At 35.6% G+C, this 26563-nt stretch overlaps 1 protein-coding gene across 1 annotated transcript in view; it reads left to right on the forward strand.

Annotated features, from left to right (window-relative positions):
* LOC145665718 (uncharacterized) overlaps positions 1-25605 on the forward strand; it is a 48883-nt gene extending 23278 nt beyond the window's left edge. The window contains exon 2 of the mRNA XM_081732865.1: positions 24181-25605. Within this exon, the coding sequence (XP_081588991.1) occupies positions 24181-24918 (738 nt within the window). The 3' untranslated portion in view covers positions 24919-25605. The remainder of the gene's footprint in view (positions 1-24180) is intronic.
* The last annotated feature ends 958 nt before the right edge of the window (positions 25606-26563 follow it).

Raw genomic sequence — 26563 nt, forward strand, 5'->3', positions numbered from 1 at the left:
ATTGCAGGCATTATGCGGTAACTTGAGATCTGACCTTGACCTTCACTGAACTCAAAATATAACAAGAAGGATGGGGGAATGTTTTGTCTGTCGCTAAACAATATTGCCATCTTAACTTTATGCTAAAAATCAATTAAGTTAGATTTTTGTTACAGGCAATGGAGTTTTTGTTCTCTCGATAACAGGCAAAGTTCTAGGAGGCAATTGTACCATTCGGGAAGCAAGCGTCAGGTTGTGAACCAGAGTTTAGAAAATGTTTCTGAGGGTTAGGTCAAATTTAGTACTAAATTTTGAGAAAGATTGGGGCTCGAGCTAATTTTTAAAAAAAATTATCGGGCCGGGGTCGGGCCAAAAACTTTTAAAATTTATCGGGCCCGTGCCGGGCTTGGGCCAAGAATTTTAAAAAGCTTATCGGGCCGGGCCGGGCTCGGGCCGAAAATCTCCAAAACTTTTCGGGCCCGGGCTGGGCCGGGCCTAGGTATGTTCCGGCTGGATTGGGCTCGGGCTGAAAAATTCGGCCCGTACAGGTCTCTAATCAGAGGTGAACCCTCTACAACTGAACCAGCGTGGGCCCCTAACAACATGAAGGTAAAAAATAATTTTATATAGCGAAGCTATGATATAGATAACACGAAAATAATATTATTTTCCCTACTTTAAGAAATACACTCCATTTCAATTATCTGCTATAAAATGGCTTAACAGAACATCAAATTTTGCGCTTTACGGCATAACCTTCTATTTATTACAAATAACTCCACTGAATCTGTATTTCAAGTTCACGGTTACAACCTACAGGTTAAAGGCTGAATGATACAAGCAAGTAAGAGTTCCTTCGTTACTAAGCGCTTAACGTGAGCGCCTATGGGGAGCAAAACATGGGGTTCGATTCCCAGCGGGAGCTCAATGTGATTTGGATTCCACGTTAATCAATAGGTCTACGTCTCATACAGCCTCGCTACTGAAAGCGATATTATATATACAGGTAAATCATTCCATATTTATTAACACGTTATATAAATATTTTCTCCTAGCAACACAATGAAACAATACCAGGGCAAAAATTAGAAATATCTTCAACAATATTTTGAAGTCTAATCTTAAAGAATGTCTACGAAGTCCGCGATTACTACATATAAAACGTTGTTTCTAATATTCGATATCATTCTATAAACGGGACCACTTCGGGCTGGTTCTGAATTTTCCGACATCGTTCAAAATTTTCCAATGAACAAATTTTCCAGCTACTCATACTCATTTTCTAGCTGATTCTCCTGGATAGATCCAGATTTCGTGAGGCCAACCAACTCTTCTGCTGCGACACGTTTCAACAACATATATGTGATGATAATCTTTTCTACTACTATTACTATTGCTTGCTGGGACATGGTGGCTGATTCTCTTCGATCGATCCAGATTTCGTGAGGCCAACCAAACTCTTCTGCTGCGACACCTTTCAACAACATATATGTGATGACAATCTTTTCTACTACTATTACTATTGCTTGCTGGGACATGGTGGCTGATTCTCTTCGATCGATCCAGATTTCGTGAGGCCAACCAAACTCTTCTGCTGCGACACCTTTCAACAACATATATGTGATGACAATCTTTTCTACTACTATTACTATTGCTTGCTGGGACATGGTGGCTGATTCTCTTCGATCGATCCAGATTTCGTGAGGCCAACCAAACTCTTTTGCTGCGACACGTTTCAACAACATATATGTGATGATAATCTTTTCTACTACTATTACTATTGCTTGCTGGGACATGGTGGCTGATTCTCTTCGATCGATCCAGATTTCGTGAGGCCAACCAAACTCTTTTGCTGCGACACGTTTCAACAACATATATGTGATGATAATCTTTTCTACTACTATTACTATTGCTTGCTGGGACATGGTGGCTGATTCTCTTCGATCGATCCAGATTTCGTGAGGCCAACCAAACTCTTTTGCTGCGACACGTTTCAACAACATATATGTGATGATAATCTTTTCTACTACTATTACTATTGCTTGCTGGGACATGGTGGCTGATTCTCTTCGATCGATCCAGATTTCGTGAGGCCAACCAAACTCTTTTGCTGCGACACGTTTCAACAACATATATGTGATGATAATCTTTTCTACTACTATTACTATTGCTTGCTGGGACATGGTGGCTGATTCTCTTCGATCGATCCAGATTTCGTGAGGCCAACCAAACTCTTTTGCTGCGACACGTTTCAACAACATATATGTGATGATAATCTTTTCTACTACTATTACTATTGCTTGCTGGGACATGGTGGCTGATTCTCTTCGATCGATCCAGATTTCGTGAGGCCAACCAAACTCTTTTGCTGCGACACGTTTCAACAACATATATGTGATGATAATCTTTTCTACTACTATTACTATTGCTTGCTGGGACATGGTGGCTGATTCTCTTCGATCGATCCAGATTTCGTGAGGCCAACCAAACTCTTTTGCTGCGACACGTTTCAACAACATATATGTGATGATAATCTTTTCTACTACTATTACTATTGCTTGCTGGGACATGGTGGCTGATTCTCTTCGATCGATCCAGATTTCGTGAGGCCAACCAAACTCTTTTGCTGCGACACGTTTCAACAACATATATGTGATGATAATCTTTTCTACTACTATTACTATTGCTTGCTGGGACATGGTGGCTGATTCTCTTCGATCGATCCAGATTTCGTGAGGCCAACCAAACTCTTTTGCTGCGACACGTTTCAACAACATATATGTGATGATAATCTTTTCTACTACTATTACTATTGCTTGCTGGGACATGGTGGCTGATTCTCTTCGATCGATCCAGATTTCGTGAGGCCAACCAAACTCTTTTGCTGCGACACGTTTCAACAACATATATGTGATGATAATCTTTTCTACTACTATTACTATTGCTTGCTGGGACATGGTGGCTGATTCTCTTCGATCGATCCAGATTTCGTGAGGCCAACCAAACTCTTCTGCTGCGACACGTTTCAACAACATATATGTGATGATAATCTTTTCTACTACTATTACTATTGCTTGCTGGGACATGGTGGCTGATTCTCTTCGATCGATCCAGATTTCGTGAGGCCAACCAAACTCTTCTGCTGCGACACGTTTCAACAACATATATGTGATGATAATCTTTTCTACAAACTATTGCTTACTGGGACATAGCTGATTCTCTTCGATCGATCCAGATTTCGTAATGTGTTGTGTTTTCTCCTAAATCTTCTGCTTATACAGTACTCTAACTCCTGTAACTCATTAAAAATAAATAAATAAATGTTGGCCAAATATATGTGGGTTTATTGATTTTTTTTTCTCACATAGCATAATTTGCTTGTTGTAAAAGAGAAAAACTGTTAACTACTTTCTTGGTTGTTGTACTGTGTATAAACTCCTATGTTGTGAAACTCTGTGATTATAGAAATGATGATTTTATCTTTCCATACTAGTGTGGGGAAGCAGTTAGCTGAAGGGATAAGTCGTCTGGACTAGGTTAAGCCTATACACATTCACATAACAACCACTTCGCGCACATGCTACTCCAGTGCAATATGGAAAGGAAAACTCAAATACAAACATGGATTAGAACTCGGGACAAAGGCTTGGCTTAACCTCGGTCGTTGAGTCTCACAGCTTGTACACCCAACCCGTGTTAGAAATGACCACTAAACGCAAGCACGTTAACTTCCGAGATTAAATAAGTGCTCAAGCAAAGAATAAAATTTATCGACCTCAACTGTTGAATCCAAAATTTGTATCCTTTTTTGTAATTCTTACAGTACTGAATTTCTAGCCCAAATATTTACTAGGAACTAGTAAAGTAGAAGCTCTTAGAACGTAGCATTTTGGAGGCAGTCATAACTTCACATCTCAATCTCAATTTTGCTTACATACGCTCACTTCCTCTACTGTAATCTCTTATATTACCCAGGGCTCGAATCCTTATACTTAACAGCAAAGATTAAGCTATCTTAAATTTCTAGACTCTGTTTGTTTTATAAATGAGATCCAGTCTTCGTTAGACTTATTTTATTGTTAGGAAATATGTAAATCGCATATTACATAATATGTATCTCGCAAAGAATTCTTCAGATTAATTTAGAACTTTGATGCAATGAAAATTTTGTAACTATTATAATTTCCAGTAATGTCTAAATTAGTCGTTAGACCAAGAAATGTAATTATTCTTTCTACTACCGATTTAAGTCGAAATTACAATCTACGGCACTTATAGCATACAAGAATAATCTTCTCAGGTACAGAGAGTTTCCTAACAATACGATATTCAATACAGATAATGATTCAGTGCGTGTAATCATGCTCCAGTGACAACAATACAAAAACAACAAAAAACACTACATCTTATAACTAACATACAAAATATAATCTAATAAACATAAAATAATATCAGCATGGATCTAATCACTTTTAAATCCAACTACTTTTCCAAAAATGTACATAACATATAAATATCTGATTACCTCTATAAAGTATTTACCTTACTAACGAAGATACGAGGTGTGTTCAAAAAGTAATGTATCATTTTTATTACGAACAAAGTAATACGCTTAGATGGAATTTGATTTAATTTCCTTCAAAATACTGTCCTTGGCTACTAATGCTCTTATCCCAACGTTGAATCAATGACTGGAAGCATTTCTGGAACTCTTCTTTTGGAAGGACGTGCTGCTCTGTTGTGCTTCTCAATGTCAGGAATTTTCTCAAAACGTCTTCCTTTTAGCGCTTTTTTTTTTTCATTTTGGGGAAGAACCAAAAGTCGTATAGCTTTGTATTCGGAGAATACGGTGGATGCGGACAGACATGAATATTTTCTTTCGGCCAAAGGCTCGTGGATCAAAAACGAGGTGTTAAAAGCCAGGTTCAAAAGTCTGGGAACGAATTTCGCACTTGTTCATCTTACTTGCAAATCGGAGGTTAAAGTGCATTACACGGACCCGTAAGAGGTGTTTAGTTCTTCGGAAAGACCTTGAATAGTCACTCGCCTGTTTGAACGAATAATTAGCGCCACTTTTTGCATGTTATCATCTGTATTTGACGTCGAACAATGTCCCGATCATTGCTCGTCTTCAACCGATTCATTGCCGCTTTGAATCGTGCATACCACTTCTCTTTATTCGGTAAACAGTTTTCAATGTCACCGGTTCGTCGCCATACATGATTTTAACATTTCTGAACTTTCTTGGCTTGACGCTTTGCTCGTAATCCATTATAAGCGACAGACATTCTTAACAGGTCCTCACTCTTCTGCTTCTGGAAGTCAACTGATATGCAGTGTTGCCAACCAATTTTTCGGAAAATCAGGAAAATTCTTATCCAAAATCCAGGAAAAATCCAGGAGATACAACTTAATATCTAAAGATGTTAATTAGGATGATTTTTTTTTTTTTGCAAGGCAAATAGTGGACCCATCAATGATTATACTTACCAATAAAAGGCTAATCATCTTTATCTGCGTACATGTCAACATTGACTCTGCTGGTCAGAGAGCGATTCACAGGGGATTTTAGCATGAGTTGTTGGAAGTGAGCCTTCTTGTGTGCAGCAAACCTTGCAAAGTTTGGGTATCAAGTCTGTCTGTTTCGCCTTCATCAAATTTACGATTGCAAACACTTTTTCTACAGTGACACTTGAGGAAGGCAGAACAAATGTGGATAAATTCGGAAATATTAACTGGTTAGGCTATCTACTTTTTTTTTTTTTTTTTACTAACAAGCATCAGAGGCGACATTTAGGGAGGGCGGAGAGGGGCATTTGCCCTCCCTGAGTTGGAGATTTATATTGATTTTATCAATAGAATAGTAATGAATCAATGAAATGTCCGAAATTTTACTTATATCAAAGGGTCTTATCCCTCTAAGCAAAATCTGAAATGACGCTCCTGACAAGCATCCAAAAATCTTAAACAGAAACTTCATTTTCAATTTACAAATCTGTGTTTCGCAATAACTGCCATTTTGTGTCTAATTGTTGCAATTTACTCTATTCTGTATCTTTAGGAAAGTCAGCTACGAGAGGAGCAATTGATTGTGACGATTTCTTTATCTCATTTGATAAGCTAATCATCTCTAAATGTTTCATGACGGGATCATGAAGCTTCTCTCTCTCTCTCTCTCTCTCTCTCTCTCTCTCTCTCTCTCTCTCTCTCGAGTTGAGTTGAGTTAAGTTTAACGTCCTGTTAAACAGCGAGACTATATGAGACATGGACCTACTGATTAATGTGGAATCCGAACCACATAAGGTCCCACCGGGAATTGAATCCAGTCCTTCCACGCCAAAATCGTGTACGCTAACGCTTAGCCACGGAGGAGTTAATATCTCTCTTGAATTTGATGTACTGCTTCAATATATAATTCAAGACACCTGAGTTTAAAATCTTGCAGTCCATAATTTGGGATATTTCTTGATGCCATGGATAGGGAAACTTTTGTTGCAAACTACATTTCATCTTAGATACGAATTCCTTTTGGTTTCTGAAGTCTACTTTTCTAAGAGCTTTTGGATGACGCGCAAAACCAGGAGTTTTTAACACGTTTTAAAGAAAAATCAGTAGACCAGGAGATGACTTGAAAAACCAGGAAATCTCCTGGAATATCAGGAGACCTGGCAACACTGCTGATATGTAGTGATGGGTCGTTCATGAACGAACTGACTCTTTTGAACGACACCATCATGTGAACTAGTATGGAACTAGTTCATACATTTGGAACTGTCCGTTCAAAGTAACGACAGCTCCGCAGACGACACCAGCAGTTGAGTAATGAGAGCACCGTACACAATTCCAGCAGTTCAAAGTAACGACGACTCCGCTCCGAACAGCCAATAAGAATGCACGAAACTACCGCACACGTCTACCGACACCGATATAGCCAGAAGCCAATAAGAATGCATATGTATGCTATGACATTTAAAGAAATATTTGCTTTTAGAACTTCCCGAAACATGTTCGTTGCCATTAGGTGCAGTTTTCACTTTCTTGGAACACACCAAAACACAATACTTAGAATCACTCCATACTCCAGTTATACAAAATAATACTAAAACCTAGAATTATGTTGAATTCACTAAATTTAATTGTATATACACTCGTACACCCCTAAACACACCGCTTCACTCGTATATTACACAACAAAACAGGGGCGTCATTTAGGGAGGGCAGGAGGGGGCAATTGCCCCCCCCCCAAGTGTTTAAGAAATATATATACTTTAATCGATTGTCTACTAATATACTAGTACAAAACCGGAAAGTCTTATGTCTGTGGTGCTTTTGCCCCCCTCAAGCGAAGTCTGAAATGACGCTCCTGCTACAAAAGAATGAAAAAGGTAAAAGTTGTTTCTTATTATGCTCTTTTTAATCAATATTCGTTAGTTTAGAAAGAAGAAAAGACATTTTAGAATCTAAATTTTTGTGCAATTAAAGAATAACTTGTGAAATACTTCTTTTTTTGCAAAATGTTCTCTCAATTAGTTTCAAACGCCTAACATATCGAGCCCTTGTAAGAAGTGAAAATATGTTGGGATTGTTGTGCTCCAATAGGTTGATTTTGGGGTTATTATCTGTGGCAGTTAAAATGCAATTCCTGTAGTTTCGTTTACTCCACGGGAAGACAAACAATACACACTCACGCAACGGCAAATATTATATGGTACCATTTTTTTTCTATCAAGCAGTAATACATACAAAAACTTTACATTTCCAAATGAAACTATATACATTAATGGGTTACTTCAAAAAAGTGCGGGGGCAACTGCCCCTTTTGCCCCCTAATCGCCGCCCATATGAAACAATATAGGCGGTCAGGATCTCACATACAAATGGACGTATATAACATCTAGCTAACGAAGGTAACATACATATATGTATGTAATATAAGGAAGACTGTTAGATACCAGACATCATGCAACAGCATGATGTAACATCTAAGGGCAGTGCGTATGTAGCATACGGATAACTTATGCTCCGTACTGATTTCTGCAGTAAGCAAGAGGATTCCGTATATTTGTACAATATACCGCTGTCCGGAGGACGGATTTTTCTCAGTGCAATGAGTATGGAACTAAGCATATTGGTTTTAGAAAAATACAAATTCATAAGTTTAATAGGGTTACATCAAATAGGTATCAACTATCATATGCAAAGTATTGTCCCTTGGCACATGAAAATTCGTGTCCCTTTGTACTTGGATCGTCCTATTTATAAATAAAAGTAAATTTAACGAAAGGAGTGCATAATAAATTAGTCATCAGAATGTAGAAGCAATACACAGGTTTCTTAAATGTGCTGAAGCATTTACTTGTTACTTCCACTTACACGCAGCAAGAAAAACTTCAAATGTCAGAAAAAAGAAACTTTGATATAGCCTTCCAGTTCACTTGTTTTTCTCTATATGCAATTACTTTGTGTTGCCCAAATGAAGCATAGGAAACTGAATTCAATGGTAGGAAGACAAAATTGATACGAAATTCAGGAGGGCTGTAGATGGCATGTCTCCTAGTACATTATGTAACACTTCCCCTTCTTTACCTATATTCAAAAGAGAAAAAATACAGAACTAGATTGCTTTTATAAGAAAGGAAAGGATACAGATATAGTGTAAGATCAAATCTTTAAACCACATTAATAATTTCACTGTTAAAGTAAGTATAGTTTTATTAAGAAAGTAGACAAATGTCTGTCAAGTTACTAAGATTGGATGCAGTCCAGATCGGATGGACTTTCCATCAGTGCGTCCTGGTATAGACAAAACACAATCATTAAAAAACGAAAAGATTTTTTGAGGGTCCAGATCCGTGGGTTCATAATTTACACCGACGGTTGATACAAACGATGCAAGTACAACAGTACGCTAAGAAGCTCATATGTAATTCAGGAATATTATGATACAAGAGTTGACCTATATATGCTGCTAGACGTTGAATATATTGCTTATAAAATCTGATTTAATGATTTAAAATAGAAGTCCTTTTATACCATTTAATTCGCTTTCTTTCTCTCTCTATTAAAATATTGCGATTAACATTATGAATCAATTCTGCTGGTTAAATCTTTGTTTCATTAAATGTTTGTTGGAGTGTTGAATTTAGACTTTTGTATGTATCCTCGTCGCCATAAGTGCCTTTACATCGCAGTGACGGATATGTGACCGCGCAGTACTCCAAGGAAGGGATGGTTGTATAAGAATTTTTGATTAATTTTGAAGAGTTTTTATTTTGACTAGGGAATTAACATAGGTATAGGGAGTAAAGACACAGATTTGAAGCATTAATGCACGAAAAGATTCGTATTCTCAGTTTTTCTATTTATTGTTTTATATGTTAAGTTAAACACCACAATATGTATCACTGATATCGCAGATCGTATTATTTTGTAAAATCGTGTCTGTAACCTATTGTCAAAACATTCATCTCAAGAAATGATGTAGAGAAAAGAGAAAGAGATAAGACATCTGTAATATATGTATATGTGACTCAATAAGTAATTGTAGAAATTAGTTAAAGGACACGTAAGAGAGCGAAAAGGAGTTCTAGAAGTCTGAACTTTTTAGAAACGTCCTAGATAGTTAAAAATTGCAAAAGGTATCATGTAATTTATCTTTCTTTTCTTATATCCTATAGTGCGTCCAGTAAGAGAACGTCTCTGACAGCTCGCAGTGACATTGCCACTACTCGCGTGTCAAGGTTTTTTTCGGTGCAACTGTAGTGGCAATTTAATTAATAGTATAAGATAGAGTGATCGTGGTTGGTAACACTGGTATCAAAGTAGGGGCTGCAATGTCCCACCGCATGTGGTAAGAAACGTCAGAGACCATCTCTTGTTGGCCGTGCTATAGTATACTTTTTTCTTTCACATCCAAACATCTCTATTCAGAATTACGGGATAAAGGTGCAGAGAGAAACATTTCCATCTCAAGAATTATATCAGAAAAAAATCTTTTGACTTAGGCTAGATTCGAACTCGTAACCCTTGAATCCATAAGTCTGCGCTCTACCGATTGAGCTAACAATTGCAGTTAAAAAAGCCTGATTTCTACCACTACCGGTTGCTGAATGGTGTGTATTAACGAAATTGGCCGAGATAATTGCTTCATATAGCTATTGCAATAATAATAATAATAATAATAATAATAATAATAATAATAATAATAATAATAATAATAATAATAATAATAATAATAATAATAATAATAATAAAGAAGAAGAAGAAGATGATGATGAACAGTGTTTAAAAAGTCGCATTGTTAAAAGTTTGGTGTGCGAAGTTAGTCCTAATATGAGATTTTATTAATTATATATAATAAATGTAAGCGTGGTTTATTCGTGCGTGCTACTCAAACTGCGCAACTCAATACCGTAGTCTCATAAGGGTTGTACGCGTATGGTACAGTAGCCTTGCGTCCTCCAACCGTGAAGAAAGATTCGGTTTGAACCTATGCGTGTCCTAAGAGGAAGGAGGAGATTCAAAGAAAGAAAAGTGGTTTAGAAATTATGCACAAATAGAATTTCTCACGAGGTGAGGTGATATAGAGTTCAGCGTGTCTTTCAGCTGTGACTCTATACAAGATGTGCATCTACGACTTAACGTGGAACCCGAACTACACGACTCCTGCCGGGAATCGAAACCCGTATCATCTCTAGCTCAATCATGAGAGACACACAAGGGCGCCCATATTGTGGTTTTCAAAGGGGGCAAGTATAAGCGACATTTCAAATATAGTTGCAAATTTTGGGGTAAATATTCAAACAATTTTTGGGTTTTCGATCTTGCAAAGTATAATTTCCTCTAGAGGGGGCAAGCGCCCCCTCTTACCTCCTTAATGGGCGCCCCTGGAGACACAGGAACATGCAAAAATAATCGAAAATAAACGATATTAATGTTAAATCCATAGCTTTTGAGTACATGAATTATGAAACATTCTATATCGTTCACATCAACGTTTAGCATTATCGGCATGGAGATTTAATGGGAGGGGTGAAAATTTAATAATTTTTAATTGAAAGATATGAGTGTCTATTCAATAGTTTTCGGGGTTGCTGAAATTAATAATTACACTCCAGATACCATTAAAGCCCAAAGCTTTGCTCTTTCGTTAGTAGGAAGGTTATTCATTTATTTAACTCAGGAGACCTTAAAGTTATGGACATGAAACTCGATGCATATATTTCTAATTCAAAATTATTAGATACGTATTGTAGCTTAGACTTCTAAGGAGGGGAAGGGTCAATTTATACAATGATTTCCTTCACATTCGAATAAAATACTGTCCCATTATATTGCGAAAACTCATTTCAAGTAGTGTCATTGCTAATAGTTTCCGTATTTGTTTAGACCCCTACTCATTTATAACAGAATTTCACTTTTCCTGTAACACCTAAGCAAGCACTTAGTAAAGTAAATGTCATTAAAATCTATATTCATAGGACAGTGGTGCAAATGCAGTTGAGCTCTTCGGCAATCTTTAGCATGGAAAGTGAAAAAAGCCACCACATTGATATTGGAAAAGTAGCTAATGAATTTCTCCCCGAAAAAAGTCACCCGCACATTTATTTTACAGATGGTGGTTTATGGTTTACGTAAGTTTGTTGAAATTGCTCCATAGTTGTGGGGGCGAGACACTGAAGCCATCCGTAATAAGGGGGGAAGTGGCATGTAAAAGTACTCAATATGAACAGAGTGGGAGGAAATGGGAGAACCCCGAGGAAACCGACGCACACGTTGTTCGTCCCCCACAAAGTTCAATTGGCGGGGGCTGGGATCGAACCCGACGCCCCAAGCACTAGAGGTGAAAGCTCTGCAACTGAACCACCGCGGCCCTTAAGGAAAAGAAAAGAAAAGCGCATCCAAGACAATACCTCTAGAGTTGTGGGGAAACTTGTTCAAATAGACTTTTCTTTTTATTTACATTTAAAAAGAAATAAAATATATTTCCATGATGAAATAAAATTCCACTAATATAATAGACATTTAAATTAGAAATAGCAAAAACAGCTGAAAGTAAGGAGAAAGCAGTAATTTCATATCAGGTTCCAAAGAGAATACACAGCAGCAAGCGAGTAAGCAAACAACAGCGTTACTCCTCCTGTGGTCCTGTCCCGAGCATGTGTCAAAGGTGACGTCATTGCACGATATGACGGAAACGCGTTCAGTGATGAACTTACCAAGCCAGTAACTACTGTATTTACGCCACGGAGTCCGACACTCTATAAAGTGCCTTTTATCTATACAGGATTATGCGCGATCAACATTATAACTGTTACATTTTTCATTCTCTGTTGCAAGAAAATAATTGACATAAGGATAGGACCTGTACTTAAACGCAAAATTACATAAACGGTCTGGTAGTTTTAGTTAGAACGATCCGTCAAGTGGAGGTGGAGTAAGTTCTCAAACATTTAAATATACGACGTCTTATGTACTGTAGGTGCACTACGCAACCAGTTACTAGAGAACAAACCCCAAAGTAGGACTGGTATCAAAACGAGACAATACGAGACTATTTACAGTATTAGTCTCCTTTCAACTGACAAATAGCGGTCTCAGTCTCGTCTCGATAGTTTCGAAATTAATTATTTGAAATTATTCCACACTAAATTCGACAGTAGATAAATAAAATACACCTCCAATAGTTCTTCCTATTGCTTCAGAATATATAATGGATGCACCATTTTCTACTAGATAAAGTATGAATTAGCAATTCATATACAACATTCAAAAATACATATGTTTGTTTCCATTAAATATACTCATTCTTCCTTAAATTATTTATTTACTAATTGAAATACCCGGCGTTGCACGGAAAAAATAGGTTTATATTTCAAAGACATATTTGAGATTACTTTTCCCAGTAGAATGCGTATTTGAATCGGAATGAAATAGTACGAATCCATTTCCAGCAGGAGCAAATAAATCAAATTGCCGCTAACGAAGAATAAAAACTTGGGCTTTTATGGTATCCGGAGTGTCATTATTCACTTCAGCGACACCGAAAACTATTGAATAGACACTCATATCTTTCAATTAGGAATATTTAGGGCCTCGAAAGCTATGGATTTAACATTAATATCGTTCATTTTCGATTATTTTTACATGTCCCTGTGTCTCCCATGATAGAGCTAGAGATAATACGGGTTTCGATTCCCGGCAGGAGTCGTGTGGTTTATAACGACTCTATAGAAAAGCGTCGTCAACCTGGTCCGTCTTGTAATATATAAGTTACGAAGCGATAATTACTTTTCTTTATGCAAAAATCAACTCAGATATTCAAAGATTATTAGTCTCACCTTTATTTTGCTTGATATGTCTTAAATATTCTTTTTAAGACCGTAAAATACATAAATTCACTTGACTAGGTCAACACATAACATGTACATAGTCACAACTATCCCATAATAATCTCTTACATATATTAAAAACATTCTTCTTTTCTGTTAATTTAAAAATGAACATTCTACTAAGTATATTACATATTTATGAGCACTTTTTGCCCACGGTACAGGTAAATATTATACAAACTAAAGTATTTCGTTATAGAAAATGTCGCCCGACAAAGGGACTGAATATAAAAGTCATGAGTAGGCTTGGCTTTTATATTCAAGAACCACTGGTCTGATTAGATTAATGTTCGTACATTACATATGTTCTTTATATTTTGATCACACCTCGTATATATCTTCATTACTTTTTGGTTAACCCTCATATATATATAAAATATTAGTTATTATCATTCACATAAATACATTTACAATAAATCTTTGATTTCATTAATATTTCTCTTTTATTACATTATTATTTATTCTTTATCATTAAAAACATCGTCGCTTAGAAATATAATTAACGAGGGTGAAACACAAATTATCAAGATTACTAGTTTCGATCATTATTACAAACGATGATGTGACAAATAATATTTGTTCTTTTCGGGCGCATTGTATAACAAATAAGTTAGATGTTGCAATTGTAATGTATACATAGTAGCACTAAGATGTCCAAAATAAAGAAGAATTTCACTCAAGGTAGTCATTGAATAATTGATTTTATAGAATGGATCTTATTCTTAACATAATCTTTGATAATTAAACACAAATCAATCTGATATAAAATAATTTTTGCCTTTAACTAATTATAAATTGAATTATGATTCTTCACATTAATAAGAAAGAATAAAAATTAAACATAACCTACGTTTGAATAATCAAATGGAAGTAAATAAATTTATTTTACAGAAACAAAAGACACCTTTTTGTTATTAAATAAACACATTTTTCATTATTATTGTTAATTTTCATTCTTATTTATTTGATCAAGAATGTTGGGTGCTACTAACTCTTTAACTAGATGCATTTCAAATATTTATAACCATCGTTTTCATTATTAATATTAACACAAACTTTAAAACGAAAATTCACAAGAATCTATAACCAACATGGGTTTAACCTAATTTCGTTAACGGTAATCATGTTACATTCGCACTGGCATATGAATCTAATAAAGTGCATTGTACCGCACAATCGTGGTTAGGTTCTACATTAGGTTGTACATGTCTTTCATCGTGATTTGAATTTGGATACGAAGTACCATCTCGTGAACAATGATTATGTCTATACATAGGATTGGTAGCATCTCTAGGATTTCGACATGTATTTCTATTATTTTTGTGTCTACTTCGGTTGATTAGGTTAGGCGGATTCCCTACATAACCTTGTCTATTTTGTTCATTTTGATTGCTAGAGTATACTCGTCTTAGGTTCGGTTCATTATTAATCACACTTCGGATATTCAAATTCCGAACAGGGACCAAATGATCTGAATTACTCTTATTTTTACCCATTCCTGATTGTGTTAGATTCATAGCATGGTATTGAGTTTCGTAGCATTGTACAAGCATTAATAAATGACTGAAACTCATACACTGTGTGGAAAATAAGATTTGCTGTAATTTAAATGGAAGCAAATTGCGAATCGATGCAATTATTCTTGATTCCGATTGCAAGGGATTAACAACCTTTAATTCATTATAGACATTTACAACAAACTCTACAATAGATTTGTGCAATCGAGGATTGAAATGTTGATTTCTAAGAGTGGCATCTCTGTTTGCCAGCAAAAAGTCATTTTCATAATTCGCGATCAATGCCGCTTTAAATTCCTCATATGTACTAATGTGATCACGTATTGCCTTAAACCATAAGGAACAAGGTGGGAGTAATACATGGGGTATTAATTTCATGTATTGTGATCGGTCGATAGACATTATATTACATTCGTCTTGGAATTTCTCTAAGAAAGAACTAGCATTTTCATTGCACTTACCACTAAATTTACTCATGGCTTTGATTTCGCTCATCTTGACACTTAACTTTACCTTTCTTTTCTCACTCCTTGTTCTTGTGGTGTGATTGTTCAGGTCCGTAGCGTGCTGTGTCATGATACCATTTATATTTCGTTCATCAGTGATCTTCGGACAATTTTCCTCTAATATAATATCCTCCTCAGATTCCGGCGAAGGCGTATTTATATCTGGTGATTGGGGAAACTCGAAGCGATCACTGCCCAGATTATTGCGATAAATGTTATCTCTAGCCTGTAACGTTTTAATTTCTTCCTGCATAGTAGCCAACTGGATCTTTTGATGTTTAACGGAAGATTCTATTAACGTTAAATCCTTTTTTACGGCACAGATTTCATGATTTTGATGATCGTGCTTTTCTTGACACTCATCGGCTAACCTTTTTAACTTCTCTTCAAACTGCGAGGATATGTCGTTCATCACCTGGACGATTGTTTGTTTCGTATCGTCTGATTTCAGTTCTATCCGTTCTATTCGTTTACTTAATTCTTCATACTGCTTGCTAGCTTCGTTAAATTTCAGTTCTATCTTCTTTTCCATGGTCTGGTTAGCTTCATAGAACTTCAGTTCTATCTTCTGTTCCATGGTCTGGTTAGCTTCATAGAATTTCTGTTCCATGGTCTGGTTAGCTTCATAGAACTTCTGTTTCATGGTCTGGTTAGCTTCATAGAACTTCTGTTCCATGTTTGTGTTAGATTCATTGAGCTTCTGTTCCATGGTTTGTTTTATCTCAGTCGTCATTTGCATAATTTGTCGCTGCACAGCTAACAAAAGTCGATCCTCAGATGACAAACTTGGTGTTGCACTAATTTCACCTGGATTACTGGTATTAGGTTCCTGTTGCACTATTTCATTATCCATTTTTCTTTTGATGACCTTACCGCTTCGTAATACGGTTAAGTTCGTATTCATAAATAGTAATATCCAAGTAAATTCAGCCCTACTTTCCTTCTTCGGGAACTGAATTTTCAAAAGTCCCGGGTTTGGTAAACCAAAAATTTTATAACGACTCTATAGAAAAGCGTCGTCAACCTGGTCCGTCTTGTAATATATAAGTTACGAAGCGATAATTACTTTTCTTTATGCAAAAATCAACTCAGATATTCAAAGATTATTAGTCTCACCTTTATTTTGCTTGATATGTCTTAAATATTCTTTTTAAGACCGTAAAATACATAAATTCACTTGACTAGGTCAACACATAACATGTACATAGTCACAACTATCCCATAATAATCTCTTACATATATTAAAAACATTCTTCTTTTCTGTTAATTTAAAAATGAACATTCTACTAAGTATATTACATATTTATGAGCACTTTTTGCCCACGGTACAGGTAAATATTATACAAACTAAAGTATTTCGTTATAGGTTCGGGTTCCACGTTACGTCGTAGATGCACATCTTGTATAGAGTCACAGCTGAAAGACACGCTGAACTCTATATCACCTCACCTCGTGAGAAATTCTATTTGTGCATAATTTCTAAACCACTTTTCTTTCTTTGAATCTCCTCCTTCCTCTTAGGACACGCATAGGTTCAAACCGAATCTTTCTTCACGGTTGGAGGACGCAAGGCTACTGTACCATACGCGTACAACCCTTATGAGACTACGGTATTGAGTTGCGCAGTTTGAGTAGCACGCACGAATAAACCACGCTTACATTTATTATATATAATTAATAAAATCTCATATTAGGACTAACTTCGCACACCAAACTTTTAACAATGCGACTTTTTAAACTCTGTTCATCATCATCTTCTTCTTCTTCTTCTTTATTATTATTATTATTATTATTATTATTATTATTATTATTATTATTATTATTATTATTATTATTATTATTATTATTGCAATAGCTATATGAAGCAATTATCTCGGCCAATTTCGTTAATACACACCATTCAGCAACCGGTAGTGGTAGAAATCAGGCTTTTTTTAACTGCAATTGTTAGCTCAATCGGTAGAGCGCAGACTTATGGATTCAAGGGTTACGAGTTCGAATCTAGCCTAAGTCAAAAGATTTTTTTCTGATATAATTCTTGAGATGGAAATGTTTCTCTCTGCACCTTTATCCTGTAATTCTGAATAGAGATGTTTGGATGTGAAAGAAAAAAGTATACTAGGATATAAGAAAAGAAAGATAAATTACATGATACCTTTTGCAATTTTTAACTATCTAGGACGTTTCTAAAAAGTTCAGACTTCTAGAACTCCTTTTCGCTCTCTTACGTGTCCTTTAACTAATTTCTACAATTACTTATTGAGTCACATATACATATATTACAGATGTCTTATCTCTTTCTCTTTTCTCTACATCATTTCTTGAGATGAATGTTTTGACAATAGGTTACAGACACGATTTTACAAAATAATACGATCTGCGATATCAGTGATACATATTGTGGTGTTTAACTTAACATATAAAACAATAAATAGAAAAACTGAGAATACGAATCTTTTCGTGCACTGATGCTTCAAATCTGTGTTTTACTCCCTATACCTATGTTAATTCCCTAGTCAAAATAAAAACTTCAAAATTAATCAAAAATTCTTATACAACCATCCCTTCCTTGGAGTACTGCGCGGTCACATAACCGTCACTGCGATGTAAAGGCACTTATGACGACGAGGATACAAGGGGGGTAATACAAATTTAAGGGGGGGCTCTGTTCTAAATTGCAATAGAGCAACAGGAATTTGTCACAACAAAACTCGGTTGCAATAACCCCAACATATTGCCAGTTTTCCCTAACTAAAGTTGTAAAACGTTTGTGTGCGTCTGTATCTAATTTTCAAGTTTTTATTTAATTTCGACTTTATACCGTACGAGAATGTGGTTTGTTAATTAGAACAATTAGGTTGGGCAAAAGAAGAAACTAATTTTCTTTTTTAAAAAAATATTGCTTTTAAGACTTTTATTTCCGAAAAAATTAAACATAAGGAAGCAAATATTTCAATGCTTGTGTAATTATAGATATTCTAGGGAAGGGCATATATATTCTAGGAAGGCTCAGCCCCTTCCCGTTGAACATGCCTGAATTCAACACTGGTTTGTTGTATCAAAGTTTACAATCACTTCTCCTTAGTAGGTCTTCACGAAATTTTTAAATTGTAAGGTGTGTAATTTAATATTTCATTGAAACGATAATGGAAAACAAACATCTTTAATAGGAAAACGAGTCCCTCAAGTCCCTCTATAAGTCTTCTCCTCCAGTAGTGTTGACCTGTTTATCTTCTAACTGCATTAATATATATATATATATATATATATATATATATATATATATATATAAAAGTTGTACTGGAAGTTAGCCAACTATATTTCTCCGATTCGGTAGTTTTACATACCATTATTTTCTTTTTCTTTTTTTTAGTTCAAAATGTTTTGTGTATAAAAATGATTGTATTTGTTTCTTCGCAAAGGTAGTAGACAACATTGTAAAACTTAAAATGAAAAGAGTTTACACTTTACTTTAAATACAGAAATGAATAAATATTAGCCCATGAATGATCTTTAAAAAGTTACAATTTGAAATTATGTCGTTACTTGTATATTTATTTGTGTTTCTATTATATGTAAGAGTAAACTGAGAACATGATAATTAACATTTACGAATAATGTACTTTTGCTCAGGTTCACGAGTAAAACAGTAATAGAAAATTAAGAGTTTTCATAATTAGAGTAGATTTTAGGTAGTTATTTAGTAGCAACAGAATATAGGGAATATACAATTTTAAGCAAATTTCTGATGTAATAGATTTTCACTGAACTGTTACATGACAGTGTCGTATTAGGAGAACTAAATAACTTGAAGAGTTGATAATGAGTGCGGGTTAAGGGAGACCCAGAAAAGGAATATATATATATATATATATATATATATATATATATATATATATATATATATATATATATATATATATATATTTTAACAACCTCCTCACATCGTGCCTAAATTGCATGGGGATGACGTTATTATTGACGCTTGGAGATCGCTACTACTCACCATCTGAAATGAGTAGGTTCGAAGTGGGAGCAGAGAAAAACCACACAAATTGAGCTTTCATTTAAATAACTGTATTATTCAAAATGTCAAGTGTGAATGTATGTTAATGTTGAGTGAGTATAACCCGTCAGATCACATATCGACAGCATCTAAGAATTCCGTCACGAATAATTCGTACATAGCTGAGATACACATACCTTAATGTCTGATGACTGCCTGGACTGGATGTTGATGCTTCTACGATACAGGATCTCTCTTACTGCAGATAGTCGGCGAACTGTAGAGTCCGACTATAACCCAACCATACTCCAAGTTAATGGTTGAAATAGGAAATGATAGATCTTCCTAGATCTATTCCGCTGAATTGGACTTGCAGTTGACTACTCCACTGCGATGAGCTCTCAAGTGGTTCTCTCTAACGATCCTCCACTTCTGATTCAAATCCTCTCTGACCAGAGGGTTTTATTTTCCTTTCCAGACATTCTGGAATTCCCTTCGTTGATCTTTTGTCTGTCTCAGCTATTGGTAAAACATTGGTTTCACCCGAATTACATCGTGACCAAATTCCCAGACCAGCAATTTTCTGCAAGTCTGACGGTTATGCCACAGTCAAAGTGTGTCACTGCTACGTACAGAGTTTCACATTGATGACATTTCATTATTTTTAAACACAACATTGCAAATCATAATAAACATGTAAACTGACGACTTAGCGTCTAGCCATAACACAACAATTACATTTAACGCATTTACAAATTATTGACATACGTCAACAAACAAACACAAGCACGTGTTTATACAACATAACATTTCATTACTATAATTCAGTATTTTAATACAACTTTGAATAACTGTGATTTTCTATCACGAAAATAATATGACCCAAAACCATATATCTCTACAATATATATATATATATATATATATATATATATATATATATATATATATATATATATATATAACATTATTACAAGGTCTTCTAAAAGATTCTTTCAATTTTCAGAACCAAGGGGCTACTGGCATTCCTCTATATTTATTATTTTTTTTCTTTCCTAAAGTATTGCAGATTAACCTGAAACTTGACTAGTGTCTATCTATGATAAACTCAAGGAGGAATTGATCCTAGATTCAGTTATTGCAAACACATGATCTGAAATCTTAGGGACCAGTTACAGATATTGTCCCTAGTAACGACGCACTCGTTTTTTTCTTTCTCTCCTCAACCATAGGTTAGTGGGCAGCATGGAAATTTTAAAATTTTTCTCTCCCTTGGGAGTGCTGTTTTATACTTTGATAAGATCTCTTCTTCGTAACTACATCTAGATATTCTATCTTTGGTCTTCCTCTTCCTGGTTTTCCTTCTGCCTTTCCCTCTATCAACACGGTGATCCATTCGGGTGCCGAATAAGATGGCCAAACATGCTGTTTCTTCTTTTTCCTATTATTTTCATGATCTGCCGTCCTTCATTAGCTTCCTTTAGTATGTCTTCATTCCATTTCCTTTCGGTCCATTCTGCGCCAACACCACATTTCAAATGCTTCCAGATTAGATATTTCAGCTTTTCTCACGTCTCACGTCTCTTATCAATAAAACGCCACGCTCCATACCAGTCTTAATAAATCATTTTCGAACGTCCAAACGACTCATTTCTTGATGTTACCAGTCCTCTTTTCGTATTGAATGCTTGTTTAGCCTGTGCTATTCTAGAAGTTACGTCTTTTTCACTTCTTCCGTCCAAGGTTGTTAGACTTCATATATCTGTGAACGTACAGTACGTTCTAACGTCTTCGATTTTCTCTCCCTCTAGCCATTCTTGTACTGCTATTATGCACTTTATCACTTTAGCATTATTCTTATTTATTTTCATTTTGCATTTTTTTTTCAGTTGGTCGTTCAGGTTTGAAAGTGCTTCCTGCAAATCATTTTCGTTCTCCGCTATCAGTACTGTGTCATCAGCAAACCTTATTGTGCTGAAAACCTGGCCATTTACTTTTACGTGTTTGTCCTTTCTATCAAAGAATTTTTTCATAGCCTCTTCTATATAGATGTTGAACATGGAAGGTGGAAGTCCATATCCTTTCCTTACTCCTTTACTTATTCTTGCTTCCTAATGATCTCTTCCTATAACATCTCTCTGGTTCCTGTAAAGCTGGTATATTATTCTTCTGTCTCTGTAATACCTTCAAATTCTTCAACGCTCTAAAAATGATATTCCAATTGTCAAAAGCTTTTTTTCTATATCTACAAATGCTATCACAATTGGTTTGTTTATTCTGATGTGATGTTCCATGATCAACCGTAGACTCAGTATTGCTTGCCTTGTTCCCCTTTTTCTACTGAATCCGAACTGGTCCCGAATAGCCGTTCTTCGATTTTACCTTCCATTCGTTGTGCGATAATTTTGCACAGTATTTTTTATGCATGGGAAAGAAAATTTCGTTCTATGTTCTTCACATTTCACTGCACTTTTCTTTTCGAGATAGGGACCAATATGCTTTTCTCGAAGTCTTTTGGTATCTTTCCCGTGACGTACGTACATTTCATTAATAAGACTATACTTTCTTCTTTGTTTCTACTCCGAGATTCTTAATCACTTCCATTGGTATTTGGTCTATTCCTGGGGCTTTACCATATTGCATTTTCTCCAAAACATTCTCAAATTCACACTGTAAAACTGCTGCTCCTAACTCATTTTCATCGACGTCTTCTTAGTTCTCTATCTCTTCTTCGTTCACTCTGTCTCTTTTGCAGAATTCTTCAATGTATTCCTTTCATCTTCTTGTTATCTACTCCTCTTCTATTATCGTTGTACCTTTCTTGTCTATGATAATGTATTTGCGTTTCTTTTTCTCACCGAACTGTTTTCTAACCTTTTTATTGTTTTTGATTATATATTCCTTTATATACAAGTTGTTTATCCAGTTTACTCTGGCCTTCTTTACTTCTCTGTTGATGTGATTTCTGCACCTTCTGTATTCCTCTTCTTTGTTTATCTTCAATTGTCTTCTTTCCTCCATCATTTCCAATATTTCTGCTGTTATCCAGGGTTTATATTGGGTTCTCGAATCTCTTCCTACGTACTCGTCGGCTGCTTTTATAATCCCTATTTTCATGGCTTCCCATTTCGAGTTGATGTCATCACCTGCCAAACCTACCTTCGATGCCTCTTTGTCTGCGCAGTTGGAAATTCCATTTTCGTGTTTTAATCTCTTCTTAGCTTGATGGTGTTTCATCATTTGTTCGGTGCTACAACTCTTTTCTTCTTTAGTCGGAGTTCGCTCTTCATCAAAACTAAATTATGGTTTGAGTCAACGCCTGCATCTGGATAATTCTTACTGTTCTTTACTTGATTTCTAAATCATTGTCGGACCAGTATATAATCTATTTGGTATCTTTCTTTGTCTACTAGACTTGTCCATGTGTATCTTTTTCCTAGTGGTTGTTCGAAGAGAGTATTTGTTACAGTCAGATTATGTCTTTTGCAGAACTCAACTAGTCGTGCACCTCTCGTATTCTTTTCTCCTAGGCCGAAATTCCAAGTTAAATTCTCTTTTTGTCTTCGCCGGCTACTGCGTGCCAGTCACTCCACAGCCAGACCTGCTCAGATTTGGTTTGAGGAACATCTCTACTGGCTATCTCCATTCGCTGATTTAAACATTGTTGAATGGCGAGTTTTAAAACAGCAGAAAAACGACACCAATTAATATATCTGAATTCCGCGAAGCTCTACTACAGACAAAGGGTAATCAACATCATGTTAATAAAGTAAATTAGATTTATTTAAGAGTTTCCATTATTTAGAAACTATATTTCGAACTAAGATTAGGAAGAAAAAAGTATTTACTTCTAGTTCTGCTGTTGGTAAGAGGCATCACCAAATGAAAATTCGTTCAGCTTATTTATAAATTTCTATTCACATAAAATGTTGAAATGAAAGGAAATGAAAATGTTTAAAGATACATGAATGCAGTACGATTTCTTATATGTAGCCCCGTCCCTAGAATTGAGAACTACATGCTGGCAAGGTGTCTAATAGCACTTGGATTTAAAAAAAAAAAAGCTTGTATTGTTTGCTCTTTGTTTCGTACTGCATCTGAGTGATGATTCCAGAAGGTGAGCTAGGAAAAATCCCGCCCCCGGGGCTGAACATGGGTTACCAGTATTTTCGAACTACTACTTTCACTCCGTGTGTATTGAAAGTCTCCCTGGGGAGAAATATTCAGAAATCATCAATACTAGTCATAATTTACTAGCAAACAAATTCTTTCAACATTTCACCTGTATTGTTTCATCATTACTAACCATTTTGAACGTAGCTACAACGTGTACACGACTCGAATCCAACAAATCCTTTTGTTTTCTTATATTCTTTCGGAAACACTTGAGACCAATAGCAATATCTACAATACATTTTTCACCCTGTACACTACTTATCTTCAAAGGATTTTAATTTTCTAACAATCTTTCCTTTGAAACTGGATTACCGTTCACTACCAATATTTCAACTGATTTGAATTAACACATTTCCATATTTATAAACGCCTCACATCTATTCAGTTTATTTTCTTGAACCAACGCATCCTTGATTGTGCTACACAATCCGACTATCACGCGTACGCAGTTAATATTTAAAGAATGAGAGACTGCTTCATAGGGTTATACTGCTTTCAATTGGTGATGCCTCATATTAAATAAATATTGATATAGGTGAAATGATTTTGCAATGTGTAAAAATCAATTTTCAGATAACAGACGGATTTGTTTCTCTCTTTCACAGCTCAATGTGATCGCTGCTATTCTTGCCCCGGCTGTTCTCTTGGACATCACATCAGCATTGAACATTCGAGACTTATGGAGATGGGATATGTCTCGACCTGCACGCCATCACAACGATATATACTCAAACGAAAAGGAAGATATTCCTGTGGAGGATGTTGGAAGGTTATTATATACTCCTGAATTGTGCTCTGATCTTCTACAGGCAGATATAGATGATAATGACTCTGAAAACGAAGAAAAATTCCAGAAAACACCACGAGAGAAGAGGCTCTGTGGAAGTTCAACAGAAACTCTACGAGAAGTTATGGGACCTGCACTCAAGAGATCTTTCATGGCTACCACGTATGGTGAACTGAAGAGACGATTGATGGAGGATTGCCTGAAGTTACAGAAAAGAAGTGCATCCGGTGGCAAATCGTTCAGTTTTGATGTTACAACATTTAACTCAAGCCATCGTTTGCCATGGAAATGTGAATCCATTTATGAGTGGCACGATCTAGGGTCTTCGAGCTATCCAAGGTTCCTGAAAACTGTACGTTGTACGAGTGCACGTTGTTTTAACGGTCTTTTGTATTGTCGACCTCAGACGTCCACTGTGAAGATTCTAGTTCGTCAGTCTGATGACGAGTGCTACGAAGATCCAAAAATTCCAGAATCTCTCAGAAGAGACTGGAGGTCAAAGGAAGTATCTGTAAATGTGTCATGTGAATGTTCGCTTACCGCACACCGCAAGTGAGACATGGTTGTATAAAGAATCAGTGCGTAAAACTACTTTAAAACAGTTCTGTTTGGTTCATTACAGTGATTGTTTTGGAAACGTTCATCACTAGGTTTGGAACAACAAAATATTTAAGTCATATATAAAATTATTCATCGTGTAGTCACTGTAACTCATTATAGAAAATTTCATAATAAACTATTCATGTTTCCAAAAAGTTCGTTTTAAAATTATTAATGGTAAATACCAGAAAAGAAAACAGATGGTTATTAATTTCAAAGAGTTAAGGTAAAGCAGCTTTTCTTCAAATTCAACTAATGTACGAGCTTCCCTGAATACAGGAGACAGTCTCGTCAATAGGAAATATATTATGAAATGTTAGTGACATCAATAAAAACGGAGTAACTGTCGAAGGTGTTAAGGTGTTATAATCTATTACGGAGCCCAGAACATCCACTTTAGACTAACTATTGAAAACACAGTGCATGCATATAGTTTTGAGAAAAACTGTGGTTACGAAGCACTGTATAATGGTACGTTTACATTTGCTATTTTTGCCATTAATTTTCTACCAGCTTCATGGAAGAAATTTCATTACACATTTACTTTTGATGTTAATCAAGGATGTTATAAAATAGAGGATCTGCCCATACAACGAAATTGTGAAGCCATACGTCACAGCTTCGCCACACCTACTCTGCCCATTCCACGCCACTAATATCGCAATGTTTCAAGCCAACAATAATGGCGGAAACGAGAGTAGCCAATCAGACGTGCTGGCTCAGACGATGCTCGGTTGTTTTTTTTTTGGCTTCATTGAGTTCATATGATGAAGATACGTATGGGCAGATCCTCTATTTTATAACATCCTTGATGTTAATAGTGTCTTGAGACTTCTGTCAGAAGCGTTCTTACATTTAATGACAGATAGAAACGTCGTGACATACGAGACCTCAGATGTAAACGTATCATAAAAAATCTTGTTAGTTTTACCAGTTGATTTGTGTGAGTTCTTAATTTGAAAGCACGAGCTCCTTAAAAGTTTATTTCTCATAAAGGGCCAATTTAATTTTTCTTATGGCTAATTGGACAATTTGAGCTTATATTTCTACTTAATTCAATATACAGTTACTTGAGTTAAATTGCATCTTCAAGCCAGAACACATTGCACAATTGTTTTGCAGTATGGCTTTGTTAAGTAGTTATCTCATTCGAGTTTCATTTCTATCTGGCAACATTCCAGAGGGAAAACAACTTCGATACTTTTTCCTGATATGTAAAGTACATGCTAGTTTATTTATTATTATTTGACTGGAGCTCATAATATGAATTCAGCTAAAGGAAAATGAACTGGCCTCTCCTCTCGTAGTTGTCTGCAAAGAAATAGGAAACATAATGATTTCCTTGTGTTTCCAGTCTTATCGGAAACCTGTAGACACAAAAGTAGACCCTTACGAATGAAAAAAAAATATAAAAATAATAATATGCATGTCGTTTTGCTAGAAAAAGTAATTAATTTGGTCAAAAATAATTCAAGCATGAATGTATCAGAAATAAGAGAAAGTATGGAATTATTCTATTAAATAGTGAAGATAGCTTTCTATTAAAATTATATATATATATATATATAATAAAAGGAAGATTATGGAGTAGTACACTATAT

Source organism: Thermobia domestica, chromosome 12 (genome assembly GCF_964235325.1).
Source record: "Thermobia domestica chromosome 12, izTheDome1.hap1.1, whole genome shotgun sequence".
NCBI classification, from domain to species: domain Eukaryota; kingdom Metazoa; phylum Arthropoda; class Insecta; order Zygentoma; family Lepismatidae; genus Thermobia; species Thermobia domestica.